The following is a 23,108-nucleotide window of genomic DNA, read 5'->3' as shown; positions in this document are numbered from 1 at the left end:
ACCAGGCACCTCCTCTCAAAAGTTCCTACTTACCCTCCAACCATCTGTGTTACACTACAGGCTTCTGCTCAATGTTAACTAAACAAACAACAGCATACCAAAGCCCAATGACTGCTTGTTAGTGTTCTAATTACACTATTTTATGCCTACAACTAAAGATCTATAATCAATCTTAATTGTACACAACACAATGAGATTGACAGATGTTGGCATGAACAACAGTAATTTTTATGTATATAACTAACAAATGTACTGTATGTTTACCTATCATGCCCTAGTATTACTGGTATAAAATAAATGGATTTGAATAGGCCACAAACTCCCCTAAAAGCACACTTTTTGTGATAACACTGTGTTAGCAAACAAGGCAGTACGTTTGAACAGATGTAAATGTAAACCACACCAAATACTCATCACAGATTCTTGCTCATTACATTGAGTCAGAAACACACACAATCACAACACAACACAAACCAGAGTTGCATAGTCAGGCTGCAGTGACAGGCGTGCAAGCTATTCCATGTCAACAAACAACAACCTCTGCACTGCTTGCCTGGACTTGGCCAGGCCGGGTGGTCTGGCTGGCTGCTGCATTGGAGTTAGCGAGGGAAGAGGTTTAGGGCTTCCAAAACTCTGATGGAGGGCAGCTGCATAGTACCAAGGAGGAAAAGACATTCTCGTCTAACATTTTATAAAGCTGTAGATGATGTTGAGTTGAATGCTCAACCAGTGAGTGGACAACCGTTTTTGCACAGCCCTTCAGTGTTTTGTGGAGCTGTGTTTAATTTTACGTTGGAGAACCTTGAAGCATATGATCGTGGAAATGGTTGGGTGACCACAGATATTGTACGGTACCCAGGAGACAAAGTAACTAGTGTTGGAGGACTCTAGAGCTTTAGTGAAAGAGACATTACTGCTTATCGCACCTTGGCATTGAGTCAAGGAGAAGGCAAGCAAATGCCTCTGCCCAAAATCAAATGAAACACCATGCCTTTTCCAGACATTTTAGACAAAATACAAAAATTCCCCAAGTTTTCCAGAGCAAAAACATTCCCTACGTTTTCCCTGCTTTCCAGATTTTCCAGGACACTAGACACCCTGAATAAGCAGAGTCAGATTGATGTAATTATGAAGAGACTGGCACATGACAGAAATGAGTGGAGAGCTGCAGCAAACTAGTATTTAGATTTTCTACCGAAGAGGCAATAACAGCAAAAACAACAATTGAAATATGGGCTATTTCCAGGGTCAATGAAACAAACTGCTGGTATGAAAGGAAATAAATGTGAGAGTATGTAGGACTGTACCAAGAGAATCTAGGTGTACATGGTGATATGTTGGTTCTGACTAATATTAAGTGTAGTTTTATAGCAGAAGACAGCAGCTAACCATTACCTCCAATGTATGTAAGAACAGAACCAAAGAAAAATAACATAGTTATAGCCACAGGACAGTAGCTGTATGGTGGGAGTTCATTGCTTGGCAGAATTAGATTAGTAAATGCATTGCTGATCACTGTTTTAACTATTTCAGCACTTAAATTTAAATTTTGACTTAAAAAACTACTTAACAATAATCCTTTTCACACCTTTGAAGAGTTATTATTTCTTGAATAATAAAAATGTTACCAGTAAAATGTCTCTTTTTTTTACCATGTCCTGCTGAATATTAAGTAAAATTTGTTTCCTTACTATGAGAGAATTTTTACATATTCTGAAAATTCAGGTGAAGAACTTTGACATATTCATAAAAATGACAATGCAATGTGACCAAAAACTGGAAAAATTGCCACATTTGGCCACATTCAGAAGAACTGATGTCAAATACATTTATTATTATTATTATTATTATTCTTTCTTTCTTTTCTCAGACGTTATGTCTGGTCAAAGATGGAAAGTGACGCGGACCTTGATCAAGCGTGACTTCCTTTTAACTGTACAGTATATGTTATATTGCATTTAGGAACTTTCGGCTAATTGAACATGTATCAATAATTACGGATTTCTGTAGTTGTATATATAAGTTTGGATGTAGCTGTATTGCATTGATGTACTGGTGGATATTGTGTGGTATGACTCCTGTAGTTGATAGTATAATTGGTATAATGTCAACTTTATCCTGATTCCACATGTCCCTGACTTCCTCAGCCAGTTGGATGTATTTTTCAACTTTTTCTCCTGTTTTCTTTTGTATATTTGTTGTATTGGGTATGGATATTTCGATTAGTTGGATTAATTTCTTCTTTTTATTGGTGAGTATGATGTCAGGTTTGTTATGTGGTGTTGTCTTATCTGTTATAATGGTTCTGTTCCAGTATAATTTGTATTCATCATTCTCCAGCACATTTTGTGGTGCATACTTGTACGTGGGAACGTGTTGTTTTATAAGTTTATGTTGTAAGGCAAGCTGTTGATGTATTATTTTTGCTACATTGTCATGTCTTCTGGGGTATTCTGTATTTGCTAGTATTGTATCCGCTTGTGATGTGATCTACTGTTTCTATTTGTTGTTTGCAAAGTCTGCATTTATCTGTTGTATTATTATTATTATTATTATTATTATTGTTGTTACTATTAATACTACTATTATTATTAGTATAAACACAAACATTTCTGGAGACACTTTTTTCAACCAATACTAATCAAGAAAGCATATGCTGCAACTAATGGAATATAACATGTGGCTTTCCATTTTAGCTGCAATTATTGAGAAATTATTTGATTAAGTAGACTGTTGAACACACTTGCACTGGTAAATAGCACAGCAGTTTCTTACAAGTATTTGATAATTTGAGTCAATGATATTACTATCTGGAAGAACAATCACAAAATAAATACAAGGAATAGGAGAGAAAACCATTTCTTTAATAACATTTTAAAGCTATGTGTTACATTGAAAGGTAAAATTAATATGATGGTCTAGCTCTAGGAATTTTATAGACCTACACACTACAGTTACACAAAGTACCATCTCAGAGTACAACCTCAAGGTTCTGCATTTTCTCTACCATTACCTCTAATCAGCAAATCATCGATTATCTTCTCAGATTGGAACAACTACACCATATCCTTTACACAATACCCTGGTCCATCCCTATGCCACATCAGCTCTCATACTTCACCCACCAACACATCCTACTCTGGTCCTGTGACAAGCTTATCCAATCCTGTCAGAGGCAGGGACATCTCTGACAGCAGCCATCTCATATACCAACTCTGCTGCTAGTCCTACACAACATTTTATGTGGGCATGACCACCAACCAATCATCCACCTGAATGAATGACAACTGCCAAACTCTGGACAAGAGCTCAGTTGACCACCCAGTGGACGAACATGCTGCCGAGCACAACATGCACGATTTCAATGGCTACTTAACAACCCGTTCCATCTGGATCTTCCCCCTCAACACCAGTTTTCCTGAACTAGGTAGATGGGAATTATACTCACAACACATCCTTCATTTCTGTAATCCTTCTGGCCTCATCTCCACTAACTTCCACCTCATACCCACCTCCACTCTGCCTCAGGACCCTAACTTCACTCATCTTGCACCCACATCCTCTTCCCCACAGTCTGCACTTTCATCTTCTCTGTCTCCTCCTCCCAATCCATTCATCCATATCATCACCATGAGCTCACTGGCGCCTGTGTTGCATTTCTATCTTGTGCACCAGCTGTTCCTCCCCCCCTCCCCCTTTTATCCCCTGCATCTGCTGCCTATCCCTCCCCCATTCTTATCCTGTAAACTTGCTACCCCTCATTCCCCATTCCTATCCCATGCACCTGCTGCCTCCCTCCCAGCCTTCAGATACCCTTCCCAGTACAGTGATTTCAGTAGGATGTGTGCACACGTGTGTACTCCCACTTGAAAAAAGTTTCCTCAAAAAGCTAGCGAATTTCTCAGCCTCATTTATATATCTTTAGACAATTCAATGTCTCTACTATAAGGCAAGTTTCTTTCCCTTTATTCTTACATATTTAAAAAGTGTTTATAGAGTGTTTCTTACAGGGTAGAACTTACTGTTAAGGTGGTAAGAAAATACCAGAGAATTAAAACACTAATGCAAAGGAAAGTGATCAACATGCAAATATGACTAAAGCATTCATTCACAGTCCATGGGCTAGGATTGTTTTCCAGTTCATTTTCCAGTTTACCACAAAATATAATGTTACTGAATATAGTCTTTACTGGTAATTATTATTAATTAAAATTTATATTATTCAAATGAAGTAGCTAAATGTTCAGATGGAAGCTTAATTCTGACATGATGCTAATTCATACATTATATCAATTACTTACATTAGGATAAGTAAATTCAAAATGGCTGTTCCATTCTCCCTGTATCTTGCATATGATAGTTCCAGTTTCATTCTTTACATCTGATGTTACAGCATTTACTTTTCCACCATAAAAAGGCTGAAACAGAAAACATTTAGGAATTATAAATTTAAAATAAATTCATTCAAATACATCATCAGGTAATGACAATCTATAAACCCAAGAGACTGAATGATCTGCCCTTAGTGGAGAATTTGTCAAACAATGTATAAATAATGTCAGCATAGTCTACAGATGGTTGTATAGATTTCTGATGCCCCAATAGTCGGATATGCCACCATCCTGCATGAACATCGTACGTTCCAGCACGTGTTTATCAGCCAGGCTGGGGATGATGCGATCCTGTAACATATTGGCGTACCTCTCACCCATCACGGTAGCAGTTACAAAACCAGAATGACGCATTTCCTCGAAGAAAAAAGGCCCGATAATGGTAGATGTGGTAAATCCAACCCATACCGTGACTTTCTCATTGTGCAATGGAGTTTGCACGACAGGTCTAGGATTTTCAGTAGCCCAAATTCTGCAGTTGTGGGTGTTGACAGACCCTCGGAGCATGAAATGAGCTCCGTCGGTCCACAACACGTTACTCAACCAATCGCCATCTTCCGCCATCTTTTGAAATGCCCACGCCACAAATGCCCTCCGCTTCACTAAATCGCCAGGTAACAGTTCATGATGCCGATGGATTTTGTACAGATAGCATCAGAGGGTACGCCTCAGTGCGAACCAAACAGTAGTGTATGGAATGCCGGTGTGATGTGCGACTGCACAAACACTGACTTCCCCATGCATAGACGAACCCACTACAGTCTCCATTTCTTCCTGAACTGTCTCAGCAGTATTACGCTTTGTGCTCGGTCGGCCACTATGGGGCCTATCGTCTAAACAACCCATGGCTTTGAACTTCAAAATCATTCTTGCCACAGCTGCATTTGTCAATGGACCTTTACCCTTTCAAATCCCCTTCCTACGGCGATTGGATCGTAACGCTGAACTAGCACATTCCCCATTCTGATAATACAGCTTCACTAAAAGTGCCTTTTCAGGCAACATCAACATGCTGCGACTGCTGGCACATCTGATTCTCTCTGTCATTACAGCTCCTTTTATACATGATTGTCATGCGCAGTCACTGACGTTTTGCTGTCCAGTGCCATCTGTCGGACATTTTGTGAACTTTTTTTTTTTTTTTTTTTTTTTTTGTTCTAATAAAACCCCATGTCATTCCAAGCATGTGTGTCAATTTTTACCTCTCTATCTACATTATTCTGTGGTTTATTAAGTTTTAAAATTTATATTGACTTGTTGGTCACATGGTTCATCCACATGGTCACACACTCATGTGATACCACGCATGTCTCCTTCCACAGACATGCACCTAAGTTGGCACTCTGCCCACAGAGAGCCAGTTACATCAATCGACAGCTGCCTGAAGTCTCCACTACGGACACCGCTGTCACCATGCGGCCCACCAAGGTGTAGTGCTGCCCTCGCCCTGAACCACGTCCCATGCTACACTTCAAACAGACACTTCAAGGATGTCCTTTTTAGTGTTTTAACATGTCTTAGTTTGTTTGCTGTAGCAGGGTTCCTTTTCAATTTTATTTGTGTGGCTTTTCAACCAAATGGATTTTTGCATATGTGAGAGTTCATTTGTTAGGGCAGTGCTTCATGCTTCTTGTGTTGCTGTACTCTGAAGGCAGTGGTGTCCATTCCTACGACAGGGCAAGTTTCTCAGTCTATGCACATTTATTAACAAAGTTTCAGATTGGTAGCTGTCTCTTCAGCATAGTTCAGGCAGTCCGTTCATGTGTTTCACAAGTGTGAATTCTCTCAACTGAAGCTGTTGGTGTGAGATGTTTTCAGTACTTAAAGGTTCAAGAACAATGTACAGACTTGTGTGTGTGTGTGTGTGTGTGTGTGTGTGTGTGTGTGTGTGTGTGTGTGTAACTTCTGCACTGTTTCAGTGCAGTAATGTGTTCATTGTAAATAAGTATTGTAATAGTTCTATTATATGTTTGTTACCTTATAAATAAATAAAAACTTTTTTCTCAATTTTAAATTCAGTGCATTAATGCCATCTTAGTAAATCAGTGTTGTAAAATGATACTTTCATGTAGTGTTCATTAAAATAAAAAAAATCATTCCACTTGGGACCTATGGAAGGTACATCAGCTTATTTGTTTTAGTTGTAAATATTTGTCATGTATTATTGTTTTTCTGACATGTTCTACATCCTGAAGAGCCTCCTCACTGCAGATCAATTGGAATAAAAGTAAATCTATCTGTAACCTATTTACAGGTTCCATAGGATGAGGATTTGAAAAGGCTCTCTGTGATTAAAATGACCTTTGGGTTGTACCAATATTGGCACCTCCCATTTGGCAAGTGCCCATGTGATTTTCAGTGTTTTCCAAAACAACTGACAATGTCCGTTTCTGGGTGCATCAACCGTCTTGACATCGTGATGGGTGCATCCACAGAAGAGCATTTCTGCAACTTACGACACTGGCCTGTGAATGCGCTTTTACATTTTTGAAATCTAAATCACATTCTGCTCCTTGTTTGGCTACCTTCCATCCTGGCCACCATCTGGACTTGGCTATAGACACCTCTCAGTATGACCTTGGGGCCATTCTTCCACAAGAATATGAGAATGGTTCTGAATGTCCGATAGCTTATGCATAAAAAAATGCTGAACTCGACCCAGCAGTGCTCCTCCCAAGATGAAAAGGAAGTGCTTCCTGTCATCTACACCCTCAAAATGTTTTTCATGTGTTCTTGTATGGGTCTAAGTTCCACCTCATTAGCCCTCAGTTTCATTGTTCTGTTCATCTGCTTCATTGCCTGACAAAGTAGCACACCATCTCCAGTGTTGCTTCTTCTTTCAGTCTCGTTACAACTATGAAACACATTATTGGCCCACTGTGCAGCGTGCCAATGCCAATGTACTGTCCCAGCTTCCAATGAGGCCAGGTCCTAGTTCTGATCAGGATGAGCTCCTTTGTTCTCACTTAGATGATGTACAGTCAAAGTGTTTTGTATTATTGGCTCCAAGGTCACATCTGCTGTTGCTGCCGATCTCATTTTGTGCCAAGTTGTTCAACTCAACCAGCATGGTTGGCCGGACAAGCCTCTGGGCAGGGCTTCTGATCCTTTATGACACTATTTTACCCTCCGTCACCACCTTTTGGTGTTTGATGGTGGTGGTCTCTCAGCTACAGATGGACTGTCGCCCGCATTGTGATCCTGACCACCCTACAGTGGGATGTGCTTCAGCTCCTACATCTGGAACTTTGGGTGGTGGTCTTTCACACCAAGTCATTGGCCTGTCGATATCTCTTCTATCCTGGCATCGATGGTGGCATTGTGCATCTTTTTACAGCCTGCTCTCAGTGTGCTGTACAACAGCCAGTGCTGGCGGTGACACTTTGTCCACAGCCTGAATCACAGCATCCATGGAAATATGTTCATATTGATTTCACAGGTCCCTTCCTACATTCTGACTGGTTGTTGTTCCATTCTACATTCTTACTGGTTGCTGGTTGTCGATGCTTTCTCGAAATTTCTGTACCTTACCTGCTGTCCTCCAACGTCAGCTGCAGCTATGGTTCAGGCCACCTCAAAAATGTTTCTTGTAGAAGGACTGCATTATACACTTGTGATAGATAACAGTTTATGTCTCAGACCTTCCACGATTTCCATGCCTTTCAAGTCATTCGCCAAGTGACTGCTCCTCTGTTCCATCCCCAATCTAACAGTGAGGCAGAAAAGCTCATTTGCACATTCAAGGTTCAAATGAAGAAGTAAGTCACAGACTCTTCCATGGACGGTACATTGAGTTCCTACAGGTTTACAGCAGTGGGGGATTGGAGTCTGGGTGAGATGCTCCATAGTTGCCAGCTACGCACCCTTCTGCATGTGCTCACGCTGCCCCACCATCTGTCAGCATGACCCTCGTCACAGTTTGATCCTTGGGCTGCGGTCTGTGTTGGAGGGTTCAGTCGCCAACTGAAGTGGAGTATGGTTGTGGTCCACAGCTTCTGTGGCTGCCACCTCTGCATGGTGCACATCAGTGATGGGCTGGTGGCATGCCACCGTGATCAGCTACATCCTCATGCCATAGCGACAGCTGCACGTCCACCGCTGCCTTCACTTCCTCCCCCAGCACCTGTCCAGGCTTCCACTGGGAGTCCCTGCTGTGAGTGTTGGACAGCCCCCCCCCCCCCCCCCCCCCCCTGCTGCGGATGTTGCTGCCTCCTGCCTCCCCTCCAGGGTCCATTATTTCGATGCACATTGCCAGCCCATCCCATGATGCTCTGCTACCACCTGGTGTTCCATTGCTGCCTGGGCTGGAGCCGTGGGGTACTTCATGACCAGCGCCTCCTGCCCAAGTCGCCAGGGCCTTCATCATTGATACAGTTTCACCACCCAAATGTTGAGATGCTACCAGCACCCTCATTGTCATTCCTCCTTTTTGATACTTTGTGGACTGTGTGTGTATGGGGGGAAGGGGAAGGGGGCAGGGGGAAGGGGAGGGGAGCAGGGGGAAGGGGAGGGGAGAGGGGGTAGTCACCACACGTGTCCACAGCTGCTCCTGCTGAGCCCCTACTCAGCAGTTCCAGCTTGGAATCTCCTTCCAATACCATTGTCATCACCTGTGGCACCCACCGCAGAGGACATTGATTTGTAATCTGTTGGGGCAACATTAACATCAGACAAGTGTCCTTTTTCCCAATAGTGAGAGGGGCGTTATAACTGTGTTCATCATATCTCAATATACGCTGTGGCACCAGGAGGCCAGTGCCCTATACTCAGATGCTCTGCCAATGGCGGCTGCGTGGGCCAGCCACCACAGGGTTATCCTCTGTATAAGGACAGCACAGTAGGCTCCTGTCCTCAGATTGTGTTCTACTGCTTATTGTACTGTTCCTATGTTTGTTGTTTGCTTGAATACGGATGGACAAACTTTTGGGCTTTGTGGCCACACTATTGTTTGTGTCTAGCATTATGAAAATTTGTGACTACTGAGTTCCTCAGAACCTAACTGAAGAGCAGAAGGAACACCTGTGCCAAACTGCTTGCTTGTTATGAGGCTGGTGGTGATGACTTCTTGTCAAACATTTTCATAGATGAGGAAACAAGGATTCACCACTTCGAGCCTGGGGGCAAATGCAATCCACAGAGTGGCAGCACACAATATCTCCATCAAAGAAGAAATTGAAAACAGTACCATCAGCTGTAAAGTCATGGATTCAGTCTTCTGGGACAACGAAAGGCAATAATCTGTTCGATATCTTCCCTCACAGTCAAATGACTGACTTTGGAAGTCTATTGAGAAATACTTTGGGAAACGAAAAAACCATTACAGCATGTTTGTGCACACAAAAATGTGAACAAAATTCTCCTTCTCCACAATAACATAAGACCACACCCAATTCTGCATGTCCAAGATGAGATCACAAAACTTTGGTGGATTTTTCTTCCTAGTTAGCCCTACAGCCAGTAAATATCACCTTCTTTGGCCTACTGAAGGACTGACTCTGCAGGAAGTACAACTGCAATAATGAGAAATTTAGTGAAGCAGCAAGAACTTGGGTGAGATGCACACCAGTAGAATGGCATGATCACTACATACAGGTTTTCAGATCAACAAGGTGTAAGGGCATAAAAATGAATGGAGATTATGTTGGGAAAAAAAATAATTTAATAGCCAAAAGATTGGGGAGCAACAGAGCATATTTAACTTATGAATAAAATTACCTTCTTTGAGGAAAAAAATGTGTTCCATTACTTACTGAACAACGATCAAAACAATTATTATGAGACAAGAGGCATCTAAACATGGAAGGCACACAAACTATGAAACTTTCTCTCAAACGTCAATGTAATGCTTAACTTCAGTTATGTGTATTGCACTGTATGCTTACACAGTATTCTCTTCACCAGGAACAATCAGCTATGGAACTCTTAAGGAACACACTTAAGAGAGGACATGAGGCGCATCAAGGGGTATTTGCGTGTGTCTCCCTTTTTGAATTAAGAACAGATTTATTCTCCTATGACAGTAGTCCTCAGCTGTCACATATTTCTTACAGTGCATAACCAACAGAGATTAAGCCAGAGGAACAGATACTCAAGTTTCAGTATACGTGAGAAACTGCAAGTGAAGCTGGGCAGTTTTTGACATATCAAGCAGAAATATGGCATTACCTTTCCACTCAATTTCGGGGAATCTGAGTTCAATAGCATGAACATCTGTCCAGCCTGGTGTACACACTCATTGTGTGACATCACAGTGACTGCATAGATTGTTGTGTAACAGGTATGAAGAGTCCGGGTCAGTCCAGGCAGTACTCACAGCAATTTGCTCCCTGTTGTTGTTAGCCTATGCATGAAGAAGGTGGCTAACTTCAGACGGTGCTCTCATTATGTGGTCCAACTCACTACACATGGTGTATAGATAATTTTTCTTGCTGTAATCTTGGTGGAGATTTAGGTCTTGGGTAACACTCCACAATTAGCGTGTCATGTTACACTTTTTTAACTGCAACAGAAGTATCGATGCCACAGGCTATAAACAGTAAGCCTGTTATGAACTGAGTACCTTCTAAAAAGCTCAAAGATATTACAGAAGCCGAAGTTCAGTCTTTTCTTCCTCCATAACAAGATAGCCCGAACATACACAATTTCAAGAAGGTTATAGAATTTGACATGTCGCTGAGAGCTTACAGATGAATAAGGTAACAGTGTAAGCTCACTCTACTCATTATGACCTCTTCTCTAAATCTTTTGTCTACTTTAGCATTTGAAAACTGTTGTTTGTGTGTCTTATATCTAAGAGAAAAATATCACTGACTGCTGGTAAGTATTAGAAATAGAAATGACACCCACTGACCATGCCAAAGGAAGAATGCTAGGTTAATCATGTCTCAATACATAAACAGTATCTCTCTCTCTCTCTCTCTCTCTCTCTCTCTCTCTCTCTCTCACACCCCCTTCCCCCTCCCTCCTCCTCTTTGCACATTCCACATTATAGACTGGTATGGCAAAGACATTCAACATGCAAGCGATATCTTCATTTACTGAACATTTGAAATTAAGAAAGATGCAGGGACTTTCACATAAATTTCGACAGATATCCAACAACATTTCTTTTCTGTGTGACTCAATTATGAAATACAAATTATCTCTATAGATTTCAATGAATATGACAGTAAATTAACCAATTATAATAGCAAGGGGTGAGCTCACTCACTTATATTACACAGTCTTTTTTTTAAAATTACATACAGGGAGTGAAAGGTTATTCACAACAAGATTATTCACAACTTGTACAGAAACCAGGTGTATCAAGGGGCACAAAATGGAGGCAGTAGTTGGGAAGGAAGTAAGACAGGGTTGTAACCTAACCCCAATGTTATTCAATCTGTACATTGAGCAAGCAAGTAAGGAAACCAAGGACTAATTTGGGGACAGAATTACTTCTCAGGGAGAAGAAACAAAGACTTGGAGATTTGTTGTTGAATTGGAAGAGCAACTAAATGGAATGGATAGTGTACTGTAAAGAGATTGTAAGATGATCATCAATAAAAGTAAATCAAGGGTAATGGAATGTAGTCAAATAAGGAGATTTTGAAGGAATTATATTAATAAATGAGACATTAAAAGTAATAGACAAGTTTTGCTATTTGGGTAGCAAAATAACTGACAATGGCTGACGAGGAAAAGCATTTTTGAGAAAGAGGAATCTAATAAAATCTAAAACAAGATTAAGTGTTTGGAAGTCTTTTCTGAAAGTATTTTGAGTGTAGCCTTGTATGAAAGTGAAATGTGGACAATAAACAGTTCAGACAGGAAAAGAATAGAAGCTTTTGCAATGTGGTGTTACAAAACAATGCTGAAAATTAGATTGGTAGATCACATACGTAATACGAAGATACTCACTAGAATTGAGGAGAAAAGAAATTTGTGACACAACTTTGTTACAAGAAGGGATCGGTTGATAGGACACATTCTGAGACATAAAGGGATCATGAGTTTAGTATTGGGAAGGGAGGGGGAGGGGGAGTGGGGGGATAAAATTATTGAGGGAAGCCAATAGATGACAACAAGAAGCAGGTTCAAATAGATCTACTTTGCAGTAGTTATTCAGACATGAGGGGGCTTGCTTAGGATAGAATAGCGTGGAGAACTGCATCAAACCAGTCTTTGGACTGAAGTCAACAACAACAGTATACTATACTACATCATATCAAACATCACTAGCCCTGTTAGAAGTTTTACAAATTGTCACACTTTAAATAGAGGCTTCCTACCTTCTGTTTAACTACTTTAGCATTTCATGTTAGTTGATGGTTCTTCTGTATGTAATTCATTCCTACAAATTATTGAAGCTGTGCAAGTGGAATTCAGTGATTCTACCACAATGTAATACACAAGTTCTACCAACATACATAAATTACCTGTAATGAGCATGAACCCATCCACAGCTCTGTGCAATAATCTGCAAAAGTCATTACACTATTAAAATTGTAATTGTGTGCATGATGGCAATACTAATTCAAGCTGACAGAAAAAGCTGTGAATCAATAACAGGTGCTGATTAAAAAAGTGAATCAAAGACTAAACCTATGTTGTGAGCCACTCTGTGAATGTCAACCACATGTCAGACAATAGCAGTCTGGATTATACCATATATCAAAACCAGGAAGAATATACAACCCACTGCTAAACAGAATACACAATCTCTCCTTGGCACACTACTCATCACTCTACTCTAATTTTATTACCATACACTCAGTCCCTAATGATTATACCCAGATTATCAATGGAATAAAAGATTCACTGAAATTTTCAAAACATCAGGGAAGTGTGAGTGTGTTTGAAGTCTTTATCCATCATATGTGTAATGACACTGTGCAATGAGTTGCTTAACTAGCCAGTAACTTTTAAGTGATAACTTGTTACTGCATGCTCAGTCAATACAAAATCACTAGGTGGCAACAACTTCTTTTTACATTGTCTGTTTCTAATTAAGTACTGTGTCCTACAACTTTCCCAGTCATGTAAGTATGCATACGTGAGAGAGTCTGACTCTATGCTGCATTCAAAACTAGAAAAAGAAACTGTGTTTCCCAGGCTCTATGGTATGAATCAAATATCGTGAAGACTTGTTGGTAACTACCAAATTGTTCTTCCAATCTTTCGATAGATTACGAGACAGCAAAGAATAAGAAACATAATACTTAAAATCATTAGAAATAAATTTCCAGCAAAAGCCGTGAAAGTGTGATGTATGCACAACTACTACGATAATGAGAATAGTTAAGTCAACTTGTATTAAAAAGAAATTAAGACACTAAGATAGCTCAACAATGGAATAAATTAAATACGTGTGTGTTCTGAAGAGTATATACAGGAAGGGAATGAGAGGAGACAAGCTCACCTGAAGCAACTCGCTGTTTTCATGAATTGCCTGGGTGTCTGTCATCTGAGAGATAAGTGATAATGGATTCTCGTCTTCCTATAAGAATTGAAAGTTACAAAATCAATTACCTAGATTCTGCTTAATTATTTTCAAATTTTAACTGTGAATAGTTCGATTTCCGCACAACAAACACCTATCTACGTCGCTCAATAGTAGGGCTAGGATTTATATGATAGGGCATATATTTTTTGGTAAGACTGACATTTTCCTTCAATAAATATAAATATTTGTTATGAAAATCTGAATGAATTACTGTAATTTGTTAAATCATATATACGCAGATGTGACTATTTCTCTCTGACAGAGCCTATTTTAGTAAGTAAATGGTCATATTAATTATATTTTCACTCTTTCAAGAAATAAAGAACTTTTCCCCTGCAATTTCTTTCTTCCATGTTACATTTCTCGTAAGTGTGCATCTCATTTTGTTTCCTGGAAAATAGCAAACATCTTCCTTCTCGCCCTATTTCACCTGAATTCATAATGTGGAATTCACCCTCATGCAACAATGAGTTTGTGAAGCCTATTAGTATTCTATGAGCAGATAGTTGCTTAAGCCATTCTGGACCCTGGATTGCAGACAAGTGTTGAGTCATTGAAGTCAGAAGTATGTGCAGTATCGTTCACAAAAATATCTTAAGTGAAGCAAAGCATTCATGTAAAATTACAACAGTTAATGCCTCAATGCGGTGAAAAGGTATTTTCGATTGATGGTAAAATACTGTATTGTAAACTGTGTGATGTAAGAGTAACTGCGAAGAAGTCATTTAACATTCAGCAACATGTGAGGAAAAAAATCCCACACACAAATGTGGAGTATAATGAACTGAGAATGAGAAAACACTATTTTATACATAACTCTGTGAAGCACTTTGTACAGCTTTCCTTTCTGCTGACAGTCCCTTAAATGAACTGAACCATCCAAAATTTTACGAATTTTTAGAAAAATACACAGGCAAATATCTCCCTGATTCTTCCACATTAAGAAAGGACTGTCACCTGAAGTTATGAAAAAACATTACAACAAATCAGACAACAGATTGAAAATAAAAATGTGTGGTATGATTTGATGAAACAGACTCCATGGGAAGACACACTGCAAATGTTGGTGTCGGAACTTTGGAAGATGGTGAGCCATGTTGCTCTTATCGACAGTATATGTGGTTGCACTGTTCGACTGTTACACAGCAATGGCTTCATGCCCAGTGCTGACATGAAGTACGCAGTCACTTCTGAGCCTTTGAGAGGCATACCTAGCTCGCATTGAGGGGTCTCTACCTCTGGGTCTACAAGGAAGAGTCCAGCTGTCAACTAGAGTGCCAAGGCCCTTTTGAGCAGACAACTTCAGATCAGCGCAAGGCTGTGCAGACAGAAAGTGAAGTGGGTAACTGTACTTCAGGTGGAGAAATTGTCAGGCCAGAGTGTGACCAAAGGAAGATTTGTGTACCAGTTACCTCTTGGGACAGCCCCTGTTCAACCAAAAAACACTAAAACTGGCAAGTGCATTTCAGAACATCACCTGTTGCTGTATGCAACAAAGTCAAGTCTAGTTTGTTTAAGACTTGTCTGCCTTATGTTTAAATTGATTATTTATTAATTTCAGAACCAGGGTACGTGGGGAGAATGGATTTGAGTGCTGATCTTGCTCAGTGAGTGCATCCAGTTTTAAGATTGATATTTTGTTAATATTGTAACTCATGCAAGTTGATGCTGCACCTTGGCTTAATTTTATTTGAGAAGGCTTCCATCATCAGCACTGTTTCTTGCATATTTCAACCTAGCTGTATTATGCCTGTACTGAGTTTACCAGGACTCGTTCGTGGTTTATTATCGAAGAGTTAATAGCTATCGGTGTCAGATAAAAGCACTATTGTTTTAACTTGTTCATATTTGTGGTGTTTATGATTATTTATTAGCATAATGAAAGGTTGTTTCAAATATATTTCTCAGTGTGGGCAATGCAATGTGTAATTTGGGGGACTTTGAAATTATCCATTTTTATGAACTGTTTATTGTGTTTTTGTTAAATGTACGCTATTTATATCTTGTAAAAGTACCAGTGACTGCACCATTTGACCATATCCTGTAGAGTGGTGTGTCATTACTACGAACTGGTGCTGGGTTTGAGTCCTGCCCATATTCGGTTGATGGTAATAGGAAGCTAATTGAGCATGTGCTGGCATTTATAATTGTACTGTAGAGCTTTGGGCAGTCTTTTGTATTTTGTTACTTATGAGTGCAAGGCTTGTTTATATTAATAAAATTGTTATTGTGCAAATTATGTTTATTTTAAGGCCTGTACCTTCCATCCCCAAGCACTTTCATGTAGCTCACTGGCCATTTCATATGATCCAGGTGAAAATTTTGTAATAAACTGAACATTTAGAAAAACCGGACAAGTGCAAGTAGGACTTGTGCCCTGAGAGTTCCATACGAACTTAATTCGGCATATAGATGCTGCTGCTGCTGCTGCTGATGATGATGATAAGTAATAATAATAATAATAATAATAATAATAATAATAATTTGTGTGGCTCAGTGGTCCAGTCCAAGTCTTTCTATTGAGCACCACTTCAGCAAATTTTATGTTCCATACCTACTCCAGTTATCCAGTTGGGGAAAGGGGACCTACAGTTTAGCATGGAATCCAAAGCATGTGTTGTTTCTGGTGACTTATTTGAGAGACTGAAAATCCGTTCTCCAACAGAGGTTCAATCCTGCAACCCCTTAGTTTTCATATACGTGCTTTACCACTAGACTACTAACCCGACACGTATATAGGTATTTCATCTATAGGTTTTGATGACAGAGTTTGAGAGTATAAAAATATGTGACACATATGGCCATATGTATTGAGCGCACTGACTTAGAAGCACAAGTTATTTACACCACCAAGGGAAATTTTAACTTGATACCGCTACACGTTCCTGAGAAGAAGTGGTCATAACAGTCTGATGGATGAACAGACAGACTCACACAAATGGGCAACAAAATGATTTTACACAGGTTTCATTTTTACAGCTACAGAACCCTAAAGAGTAAATTTTTCTACTATCACAAAATTGTTTGACAGATCTGTGTGTGCAATACAGCATAAAGGCATTAAGCATGACACTGTACCTCTCTTCGTAATGTATGTTGCACCTTATATGGTGAAAGCTGCCGATTCACTCAAAGAATTACTGCATACAATAGCACCATGCATGTCACTTGTTTAGCTCACACCTTACATTGAGTTGCATTCATAGTAAACTGAGTGATACTGACAAATTTATAGTGTGTTTCAAGAAAGTATTTTTGAATGCCCCTCCATGTGTTGTAGCATTTAAGTTGCTAGCTCCAGACATTTCCTTGCTACCATCTCCTATTTCAATAAGATGGAGGTTCGAGATTAATACCTGCAACTATCTGACAGAACATCACCACTGTGAAAAGCAGAACTGATTCATTTGTTAGCAGTGAAGCCACTTCCATTGGACTAGCCCAAGAATTAATGTCCATTGCTGAAATTTCAGGCAAACTTTTGAACAGAAAATCAGATATTGGATTTATTCCCTGTGCTATAACTGGTATGCAGCAATCAGAAATGCCACTAATGAATCAAACAGAAGAAGTGAAAATAAAGTTGAAAAAGAAGTGTCAAAGAACATGGAAAAGGTGTCAGAAAAAAAGAAGGATATCATATATTGTGTTCCATTCCAGTGATTTTGTTTGGTGAAATGTTCTCTCTTAATCATTGAGATTTAGACTGAAATGATATTTTCCCTTTAAATATGCTCCTCTTTAGTCAGGTAAAGTAGAAAGAAGCTTTTCAATGTACAAAGCTTTGTTTACTGACAATAGGAAATCTTTTTTATTTGGAAATTCACCCAAGGTGTACACTGTATATTGCAACTGAGAGTTCATAAACTGAAGTGAAAATGAGGATGTACAAAACATATGTCACAGAGATGAGAAGCACACTGAATGGTGGAATTTTATGTAGTATGCTTTTTATTAACATAAGTTAACTATATTCTGAAAATGTTAATAAAAAGCATACAACAATGTCAAATTAAGTAGTTTAGCTTGCTTCTCATCTGCAGTTTATTCTTAAATAAATAGTTCATTATCATAAACTGACTTACTAATTTATTTTGCAACAGAAATTTGATCTCATTTTAATAGTCAGGTCATACTTTTTATATTACTGTGCATATTTTTGTAAATTTTTGGTCATATCTTATTTTTTGTGCATATTATCGTGATTTTTAGGTCCTAAAAATCCTAGTCATACTCATCAGTCATTGACACTAATATTTAACTTGAGTTACAATACACACGTACCACGTATAGTATTTAAGCAGAGTCTGTTCATTCAACTCAAGTGAGAAGTCTCACATCACAGTTTGTTGAGTGACAAATACATTCCTGACACAAATAATCACTAGATTTAGTAAGTGGACACATGGTTAGAAAGAAATAAAGTTGGTTACAATATGATCTGTGTAAAAAGATAAGGCAAGAGAAGTTCAAATGTACCATCAGAATTTGTGAAATGATTCAGAAATTAAGCAACTACAAGGTCTTCAGAGATAGTTATCACAAACAACAAAAATTCAGAGAATTTCATGGAGTCAGTTTGTTTGCAGCTCCTGGAATGGACACAAAGAGAGTACACCACTGGCTTTTTAACTAACCATCTTCACAGGATCCAGCTTTCATTTATAAAAATATTAACATTTCTATCAATTTTTTGAGCTCACATTTAATAATATATGCTATATCAAAATGATCATCTATTACTAGAATCGGGCTCTAGAAGCATCCACAATGGCACCATGATAAAAATCAATTTTACCTGTGTCTTCTGGATGAATACAAACAAAAATATTTTGATACAGCATTCTTGAGGGAAATGCTCCATTCAAAAATGTTTTAGGCGATATTTTGTTGCATCTCCACTGCAACAAGAAGCAACTATTTAAGCTACCAGTTATCTTATTGGGAAGTAATTGGGGGTGATCAGATGTGCCATATTTTATGGTATGTCCCTTATTTAACTTAAGTGCCCCATTGTCCTGACCAAATGCAGTCCAATTACGCATCTACAATGTGTATGCCTGGGTACAAAACAAGTTGTGACTCCAGTCCTTGCACATTTGCCACCTTGCTGATCACCTTCATACTGTTGCAGAAACATATTAACTACTCCAAGACCACCTAGGCTTAGCCACCTTTTGAACATGGCAATCACTACTCAAGCATATCACAAATATTATGAGTGAATAACAGATGATACAGAGGTAGTACAAGTAACAGAATTTACATAGTTTTATTACTGTACCCAACTGATAAGCAGGTATTACATAGCAAATATTGTCAATGCAGATAAGTCAATCATCAGTGAGCACCGCTGCATGATGATATTGTCAAACCAACTCCACAAGAGACAGTATTTCACTGCAGGTAAGTCAACAGGAACAATCCTGATGAGCATGTTACTGGGTTATATTGCAATATCGTTTCACTCCCATTTTCACACAGTGAGTAAATCACGTACTGAAAACAGAAAAGTACCCCATCTGCAGGAACCTTGCATCAAATCAACACCAGATATACCACAGAGGTTTCAGTAGCTCACTCAGTTTAAAGAAGGAATAAAGAACAATTGTGTTAGATTAAGGTCAAATTATATGAAGGATTAAATGAAATGGTTACTATATCATGAACTGGAGAGTTCACTGCTCAAGCCACTTTGCAGTCAAGCTTACGTTGTGCCTATGTTGCATTTACCTCATTGTTTTCATGTTATTTTGTGCTGCAATTCCCATGCTTTCTATTTACTATTTTCTGATATTTTGCTAATTATGTTTCACACATGTACTAGTGGGTAAGGTCATGACAGTCCTACCCATGAAGTTAGTTGCAGTTACGTTATATAACTTGCATGATATATAGGTAAATGTGAAACATTTCTTTCATATGTTTTATTTGCAGTATTACTGGACAATTCCCAGAAGTACCCAGGTACTTAAGAAAGTTAATTTTAGTTATTGAACGCACTATCAAAAATGTTTCCCCTTTTTGAGCAATGACAAACAGTCTATTTTAGTTAATCTAGTGTTGTGGATATAGCACCAACCCATATTGCTGTTCCAGGATGTCTGGACCCTGCAGCTAGATACATCCACAGTCCCTTCATTGAGTGCACTCTAGCGAATTATATAAATTTTGTTTTCTTGACTGTGGTTACGATTTTACTGTGTTGTTCACCAGTCAGACACCTTTAAGCGCAGATGTGCAGACAAACATTTGATCTGTTTCAATCAAGACCTGGTAGAGGCTACCTGTATTGTAAACACAAGTTGTAAAACTGACCACATCTTTAAAGTTACTTAGCAAACTTCATGTTGAAATGCTACATGTTAATGCTGACCTAACTTTATATAATCTGGTCAAGCCTGTAACAATGCTTATATATTTCAACACAGGGTTAACATATCTCTCTCAGTTAATCAAAGGGCCTTTTAAAGGATCAAGCTATGATGGTCCCATCACATCCTGTGATCAAATATGTTTTAATTCATATTCTCTGTACCAAAAGTAAGCACCCCCCCCCCCCCCCCCCCCCCCGCTCCAGACACTCCAAGTCCACAAATTTATGAAAGTTCATGTTACTATCTTAACTACCAAAGATTCCCACAGTAATTCTAGCACATGTTATTTTATCTACTCTTTATTTCTTTTCTTTTTTGCGGTTAATGTTACTATGAACTGCAAGAAAATGTTTTTTATCTTACTTAGTCAGTGCCCAAATGGATTAATTAGGACCAGAGTCCTTCTTGGAAGGAACAGTGACCTCAATTACCGTACACATTATTTCTCTTTTGTAGACACCCGTTCCTGGTTCGTCACATAGTGAGCAACATCGCATGGTGCACAATGTGCCAGACTGCCAAGGGTACTAAGAGCCTGGATAGCTGATCACGACTGTTACCTCAGTACAACTCTGAATGACATTATCCTAATTTTCCTACTTTCATGAAAATTTTCAATTTTGTACTTTATGCTTACTTGTACATATGTCAATTTACCTAAAATCCCATGTTTTTTGAAGAACAATTTAACCCCTCAAGTGTGTATGACGACATATGTCGTCCACAGCCAACCACTCGCTCAGTGTGCGCGACGTCATTTGCTGTCTGAACTTTTTGAATACATTTTTCCTCTCTGCCAATGCAGTTTGAAAGACAGCCATTAGATGGCAATGTTATACGTTCCTTGGCTTCATGTTGATGGAGACTGCATTTGTTATTTGCATGGATTACAGACGTTTTTGTCTTTGAGCGTGTGAGAATTTTTCGCAGGTTGTGTACAATGGTTTGGCTGACTAAAGATAAAATTCTGTGACTTTTAATGGGGTACAGCCTCACCTGACTGGAAGGAATGTGACAGAATTTCTGCACCAAGTCCATTTACATCAAGCACTGCTGATGGTAGGCTGAAACTCCAAATTCCTGGTAATTCCGGGCCATTAGCTTACTCTGAACTGTTTGTTGACAGTGAAATAATAGCAATGATTGTCAAAGAAACAAATATGTGAAAAGTTTTCTTACACAAGGAAAGTGAAAAAATATTTTCTCTGAAAAAATGGTAATTTGCAAAGTGGTTTCCAACTGATGTTTATGGAGTCAGAGTTCTCTTAGCTCCATTTCTAGTTTTACTGAGGGAGACAGTGTCTAAAAGATCAGCTAACATGCATTTCAGCAGAAATAACAAGCTAGAAATGCTCTTCTTCCCTAATGTTATGAGTGAAGAAAGATTTAATCTCCTGCCAAGATTCCTACATTTTGCTGACAACAGAGATCACAAACACGTACATGGCAGTCAAAACATTTATAAAATTATGCCTCTGATAAAGCACTTGAAATCAAGATTTCAGACAGTTTATGAGCCAGGAAATAATATAAGTGTTGATCATTGTTACTTTGGAAAGGGAGACTCTAGTGGAAGCAGTATATACCTTTGAAAGCAGCACACTTTGGGATGACATTTTTCGAACTGTATGACAAGAATTGGTATCATGGAACTTTATTTTGTACACTGGAAGAGATACTGGTCTTAACTGCCAAATAACAAAAGATGATGATCTTCTGTCAACAAAGGTGATGTTAAATTTGTGTGAAAATTTGTTAGATGTAGTTAGATGAAGCTGACAAATGAGCTCATAACTAATTATCACCACAGAGCCATCGACCAGAAGCAAAGAAGGCCCTCTGACATTGTCACTAGCCATCACCGATTGTCTGGTATACACTTCCCAGAAGGAAATCCAGCAACAGAAGAGTAGGCCTTAGGAAATATGTGCTGTGTGCAACAAAACGGAAAAGAAGAGAGACATCACAGATGCAACACTTGTCCTGTAAACTCAGCACTGCGTATTGTGCCATGCTTCGAGTGTTATCACACTCAAAATATCTTATAAACAATTAATTTTTATAACACAATTAAAAGTATTTGTGCTTAAAGTGATATACTCTGCTAAATCCTTTTGGTTTCAAGTGTTTACCCAATTTTTTCAGAATGTTATTTCCAGTACTTTATTAGATATAGTATTTGCATTATAGGAGGGATATAGCACTCACAGACATGCACAATAGATGTCACACTGCAGGTGCTATCAGGTGGAAGGCAGCGACAAGCTTGAGGGGTTAATCAATGTATTCTGTATAAACTTCGTGAGCTCTAGTTCAATACAAGCTCTGTAAGCCTATGTGAACTGTTTGCTTAAGGGAGAATTTCTACATTTCTCTGTTATATCACAAATTTTGCTGATTCATTGTTAGAGCCAAGAAGTGACCAGATCCTGCGAATCCTGTTACAACTGCCATTTCTCTCGAGTGTCGACTATAACAGAATTTTAAGCATATTCCGTACAACAATGGGCATACCCTGATGTTGACCTGTTTCCTTTCATTATATTACAGATGGTGTCCAATCTGTGATCGTTCAGTGGAGTGTTTGAGTGTGAGGTCACACATGTTTACGATCACTGAACCACGATACCCATTTGCCTTTACCTACTACAGGTAACCACCAACATCCATATTTGCTGCCAAATGTTTTTCATGGGACATACCATTATTCCATTTTAAATCCAACTCAGTCACAGGAATCCTTTTTTATGTTTTAGCACTTTGTGTTTGTGCATTTTTATGTTATTGTTTTGTGGTAGTAACTCTACTGACATGCCCCAAACTGGTGACAGCCTCACTGGTGCATTCAACTACTTG

General features: G+C 39.0%; 1 protein-coding gene across 4 annotated transcripts in view; it reads right to left on the bottom strand.

Moving 5' to 3' along the window:
- The window catches only part of LOC124721942 (oxysterol-binding protein-related protein 11-like), a 191,102-nt gene that overhangs the window by 25,550 nt on the left and 142,444 nt on the right, over window positions 1-23,108 (bottom strand). For all 4 annotated transcript variants that reach the window (XM_047247099.1, XM_047247100.1, XM_047247098.1 and 1 more), the window contains one exon: window positions 4,302-4,418. In XM_047247099.1, the coding sequence (XP_047103055.1) occupies window positions 4,302-4,418 (117 nt within the window). The remainder of the gene's footprint in view (window positions 1-4,301; window positions 4,419-23,108) is intronic.

Source organism: Schistocerca piceifrons, chromosome X (genome assembly GCF_021461385.2).
Source record: "Schistocerca piceifrons isolate TAMUIC-IGC-003096 chromosome X, iqSchPice1.1, whole genome shotgun sequence".
NCBI classification, from domain to species: Eukaryota; Metazoa; Arthropoda; class Insecta; order Orthoptera; family Acrididae; genus Schistocerca; species Schistocerca piceifrons.
The sequence above is the reverse complement of the archived record's forward strand: the minus strand, read 5'-3'. Positions and strand labels throughout refer to the sequence as shown.